The sequence below is a fragment of the Muscardinus avellanarius genome (assembly GCF_963383645.1).
Source record: "Muscardinus avellanarius genome assembly, chromosome: 17".
Lineage (NCBI taxonomy): Eukaryota > Metazoa > Chordata > Mammalia > Rodentia > Gliridae > Muscardinus > Muscardinus avellanarius.
Window position 1 is genome coordinate 20487204 of NC_137803.1, and position 6000 is coordinate 20493203.

Here is a 6000-nt window from a genome sequence, read left to right on the forward strand (position 1 = left end):
ACTAACCCATCCCTTCCTTTCTTCCTCCCTCCCTTCCTCTCTTCCTTTCTCCCTTCCTTCCTTCCTTCCTTCCTCAATTCTGCCTTCTTTCTTTTCTTCTTTTCTCTTTTCTTTTTCTTTTTTTTTTTTTTTTTTTTTTTTTGCGGGTCTGGGAGTGGAATCCAGGGGCATTCGACCTCCAAGTTACACCCCCTGCCCTATTTTTTTATTCTTTTTTTATTTTGAAGCCGGGTCTCACTGAGTTGCGGAGGGCCTCACTAAGTAGCTGAGGCTGTCCGCAAACTGTGATCCTCAGGTCTCAGCCTCCCAATTGCTGGGATTACAAGCGTGAGCCACCACGCCCGGCTTCTTCCTTTCTCTTTTCAAGTTATATTTATTTTATTTTATTTTAATATACTTTTATTGGTGTGCCGCTGTACTCACATGATCATAATGAAGTCCAGAGTGCTAGGGACATCTACACACACAGCACTGGGTGAGCTTCTCCCCATACCACAGACCTTCTCCTTCCTCATACATGATACTGAGATGGGTATTGATAATTTCATATGGCTACATAGTATTGATTGAAGAGTTTCCTTCATCAAGTGTCTACACACACACACACACACACACACACACACACACACACTTCACTCCCCAAGATCCCGTCCATCACTCCACTGAAGTTTCGCCTTTTTCATCTGGAGTCTCTCTTATAGCATAACTTCTCCCCAGCTTCCATCTGTGAGAGAAAGCATGGGAGCCTTCGCCTTCTCACTTAACGTGACATTCTCTACTTCTACCCATTTGCCTTCAGATGACAGAATTTTGTTCTTCTTTTACAGTACAATTCTTACCACTCCTTTTCTTCTGACACCTAAAAACTGAGGCAGAGGTCACACACACACACACACACACACACACATACACACACACACACACACACACACACACACACACACGTGCGTTGTGACTGCCTCTACAAAACCCTGGGTTTTTACTAAATGCCCTATGCTCTCCTCCCCCGCAGAGAGGAATCTGAACCCGAAAGCAGCATGTCTGAAAAGAAGGGAGGAAGAGAAGGTGTCTTCGGAGCCTCCCCCGCTCTCCTTAGCTGGCCCACACCCTGGGATGGGAGACGCAGCCAACCACCTGGGACAGATGTGAAAGGGTAAGTCCCTTTCCAGCCTTTGAAGCCAGTCCTGCCTCGCACTCTCCTACACATCAGCCATCAAAGTTGACTCCTACCCAAATTAACAGATACTTTTCTTTCCTAGAAATAGAGATTTAAAAAAAAAAAACCCTTCTGTCAGGCGTGGTGGTGCACGCTTGTAATCCCAGTACTTGGGAGGCTGAGACAGGGGCATCACAGTTTCAAGGCCAGCCTCAGCTAGTTAGGCCCTCCACAACTTAGCAAGACTCTATTTCAAAATAAACAATAAAATAGGACTGAGGGTGTTACTCAGAGGTAGAACGCCCCTAGGTTCAATTCCATATGCCACAAAAAGCCTTCCTCTTTAATAAACATATTAATTAACTCTCCTCTTTTTCCTTTTGCAGGTCCAAGTTGCCACATTGCTTCATTAAAACAAGAGACCACTTCCTTAACAGCTGTATTATCTTAAACCCACATAAACACTTCTCCTTTATCCCTTTTTTTGTAATATAAGACAAGTCTGAGTAGTTATGAATCGCAGACGCAAGAGGTTTCAGCATTCCCAATTATCAAAAAACAGAAAAACAAACAAAAAAAAGGAAAGAAAGAAAGAAAGAAAAAGTGCAACTTGAGGGCCGACTTTCTTTAACATATCATTCAGAATGTGCAGAGCAGTATGTACAGGCTGAGACGCAGCCCAGAGACTGAATGGCAATCTTTCCACACTGTGGAACAATGCATTTGTGCCTAAACTTCTTTTGGAAAAAAAAAATATAATTAATTTGTAAGTCTGAAAAAAAATATTTAATTTAAAAAATTGTAAACTTGCAATAATGAAAAAAAAAGTGTACTTCTGAAGAAAACTACATGAACGTTTTTGTTGGTATTCAAGTCAGCTAGTGTTTATAATTACTGGATTATTGCATTAGGGGAAGCTCAGCTGCCCTCGTCACAAAACCAGCAAACGTCCTGTTGACAACAAGTGATGACATTAGCCATTCCTTAGGGTAGGAGGAACAGATGGATCTTATAGACCTATGACAAATATATATATAAATATATATATAAATATATATTAAAAATTTAGTGACTATGGTAAGCTTTTGTTCATTTGTTTCGGACTTTTTTTTTTCTCCTCCTGTAAAAAAATAGTACTGATTAACTTTTTTAAAAGAAAGATTTTACTGTAAATACGGATTTTTTTTTTCCTTTGGGTCTTATTTCTGTCCCCGTCCCCTTACCCCCCGGTTTGTTATCATAACCTGTAGTGCCAACTCTGCTTCTAGAGGGGGCAGTGCAGGAAGAAATGCTGACCCTGATGTCGCTTCTCATTCATAAATAAGTAGAAAGTCGTTTCTCCAGTCTTTTGGGAACACAGGACTTAAAAGTCACATCATGTGTAGATATTACAAGCAGCATTACCAAGACGCCGGCAAAAAAAAAAAAAAAAAAAAAAGAGAGAGAGAGAAAGAGAGAAAAAGAAAAAAAAGAAAGAAAGAAAGAAAAGAAAAAAGCGTTTGTCTGACTTGTAATGTTGCGTTTGTGACCCTATGCTGGGATTTTTAGAGGTACAAGGTTAGAATGCTACAATGTTACCACTGTGCCTTCCAATGTTTATATCATCGGAAACATAACATAATCAAAGTGGCTGTGATTTAACAAAAACGATTAAAGTGTTACCTACCTGTGTAGCCGAAGTAGTGTGCAGTGAGGCGTTTCTGAATACATGGTCAGATTTTTGGAAAAAAACAAAAACAACAAAAAAAAATCCAAAACAGTCAAATGAGAAAATTGCAAGTAGCGTGACAGAGCTGATTGATTTTGTTGCTTTCTTGATTTTTTTTTTCAAAATGGGTTTACTAAAAAGTAGATGATTTAACCTGCCTCCTCCTTCGTCTGACAAATGCCAATATCCGTCATCATGCAACATTATAACAAGCCTTATAAGTCCTAAAGCATTAAGTTGCACTTTTTTTGAGGAGGGGTATAGTGCAGTATTTCTCTGGCCAGTATGAATGAAGTTTATACTTAACCATATTTGATAGAAACGTAAACCAAGCTACGGCACCGCATCTCATCAGATAGCTAGCTTTGACGTCTGGGCACAATTGAACCAATTTCCATCGTAAATCTTTATAATGATTGACTTTGGTGTATAGTGCAGTAAACAAATAGTGCTCCTAGTTAAGTATCGTCAGCATCCTTTTGTCTCTTAACTCGTTTCTATTTTTACAGCCACACAATCTTGGCATGTATTAAGAAAAAAAAATCCCTGTTCAAGTAGTTTTTCCACCTATCAGCACTGAGTAAATGCCATAAATCCATCGAAATGGTCTAAATGTTCCATCTGTTCTCCTGTTTTGCCAGTTATATAGTAATGAAATACATTTGTAAATTTTATGCAACAAATGGCAAACGTATCCTTATTTTGAAATTGTGTATGTAAAAGTTATATTTTTACATGTAGACTTGTTATGTGTTTTAATACATTGTATCGGTTTTTTTGTTTTTTTTCTAAACTGTGGTTTTAAAAAAGTCTCATTTAAATGAAATAGTGAGCTTACAAGAATCTGAATTTTTATGTTCATTTCTGAAAATGTAAGAACAAATAAGATAGTTACCACGTGGTCATCTTTTACAAACCCATAAACATTTTGATTAGCTGTGTGCGTGTGTGTGCGCGTGTGTGTGCCTGTGTGTGTGTTGAAAACTGTAAATATGTTCAGTAGCGATAAAACTAAACTACTTTGATTTGTTGATAAGTTCCTAAAATGTGGAGGTGGATTAAAACCTTAGGGGAATAGTGGAGCTCAAACTTCATGAAAAGATATCTGGGGGCTTTCCGGTGACATGTACCAGCAACGAAGCTCAAAGAAGGGCACAGAAGACAGAAATGTATGCTCTCCCCTCCTTCCTGAATAATGGAAACCGTGTGTACTTGTTCCCTCGGTATGTTAAAGATTTCCTTTAGTGGTACATTCTACACTCATTTTGTATAGTCTACCAAGGCGGGTATCCCTAGGAACAGTATTATATAGGAAGCAGGTATACTCTGATCACATTCAGGATAAGTGTACAGAAGTAAATACGGTGTTTACTCTTTAGGGAACTGAAAATACTTCCCTGCATTGATGTACATTTTAAGAATGGCACTTTTGATACATGTTATCATAAAGGTGCTTCCTAGAGCTGAATTCAAGTTTTTCAAACCTGTAAACAACGCAAAAAAAATTTTTTTAATTGTAGTCATTTGATTATTTTTGAAATTGGTGCTTTAGATTTTTTGTTGTTGTTGTTGTTCTCACTCAGAGTAAAAGCTGCGATTTCTTGTTCACCAGCTTTGATGTATTCATTACTCGGTAATGTAATACCTCGATTGTTGAATTCCCTTTGGACATAAGCGAAAAATTTCCTAACGGCCACCAGAAGCTGCTGGCTGCTTTTGGCTTGGTGGAAAAACATGGTCTGCACCTATGCATATCAATTGGGTTGCATCCCCAATGAAAAAAAGAGACAGAGAGAGAGGGGGGGGAAAAAAAAAAGAAAAAAGGGAATGTGGCCTTTTTAGTGTGTTTTTTTTTGTTCTTGTTTTGTAATTATCAAACCCAGGTAAGATATTGGTATCCTGCACTGGATTTTTGAAAGAAATTTAGCAGAAGACAGCCGGGATTAAAGTACTATACAAACATTATATAAAGGCCCTACTGTCATACTACAGACGATGGTATTTAGGGTGGGGATCGGTTTGAGAAACTTGGGCTTTGAAAGCAACTTGAAACAGTTGATCCACCTCCACATTCAAGTGATTTATGAATATGCAGAATAGGGATCTGTTCATCTAGAAATTTTTACCATTTGTCTTCTGTGTAGCAGCAAGGAACACTAATGTTTATACAACAGTCAGTCCACCCAGGGGCGCAACTGGTTCGGATTCAGTCTTCCGATTCCTTCTGTCGTCGTCGTTTTTTTTTGTTGTTGTTGTTTTTGTTTTTGTTTTTGTTTTTTTTTTTTTTTACTTTTCCTATCTCTTGAATTTTTATTTTTATTCGCGATCTTTATTTTGATGAGGGGTTGGGGAGTGGGGAGGGTGATGGGGGGGGGGCTATGAGGATTTTTTTTGTCTTTGCATCCAACAGGCAGAATACGATGTGTCCAAAAAGTGAACTTGAGTCAGGAATGAAACCATTTCAGCATAAAAAAAAGCACACACAAAAAAAAAAATTTTTTTTTTAGTCCGCTGGCTGACTGGAAGAAAAAAAAAAATAAAAAGAACAAAAGCAAAAAAAAAAAAAAAAGTCAAGAAGGAATATGATGAATTCCAACAGAGTGAGGCACAGGGGCCCGTGGCCTCTCTTTATTTTGCGTTGGTTTTGTTTGTTTTTCTTTAGAGACCTGCTCTTTTTCATGGGACTTGAAGTGGACTCATCTTTGTGCTGTGCTGGTTTTGCCATATTCATTTCGAGTATTATAGACATATGTAATGGTGAAATATATGAACTGTGGCCTTTTTCATTCTCGTTACTTGTGATGCAATTAAGTGAAGATAAGAAAAAAAAAGCAGAGATTTACCATGTATCAGTGCCTGGCTTTTTGTTATAAAGCTTTGTCTGTCTAGTGCTCTTTTTGCTATAAAATAGACTGTAGTACACCCTAGTAGAAAAAAAAAACTAAATTTAAAAATAAAAAAAATATATTTGGCTTATTTTTCGCAGGCGCAATCCTTTTATACCATGAATATTACAAAAAAAATTGTCAGATTCTGAATATTTCTTCTTTGTAGATTTCTGGAATCATTATGAGTAAAAGTTTGTTACTTTATTTTACTATTTAAAAGATGTTATTTTACCATGTGTTACCGAGAT

The 6000-nt window shown here is 37.6% G+C and overlaps 1 protein-coding gene across 12 annotated transcripts in view; it reads left to right on the forward strand.

The window, feature by feature from the left end:
* Positions 1 to 1149, forward strand: part of TCF4 (transcription factor 4) — a gene marked incomplete at both ends in the record, with an annotated part of 399211 nt that extends 398062 nt beyond the window's left edge. For all 12 annotated transcript variants that reach the window (XM_080714516.1, XM_080714520.1, XM_080714523.1 and 9 more), the window contains one exon: positions 1013 to 1149. In XM_080714516.1, coding sequence (XP_080570642.1) covers positions 1013 to 1149 — 137 coding nt within the window. The remainder of the gene's footprint in view (positions 1 to 1012) is intronic.
* Between the last annotated feature and the right edge of the window lie 4851 nt (positions 1150 to 6000).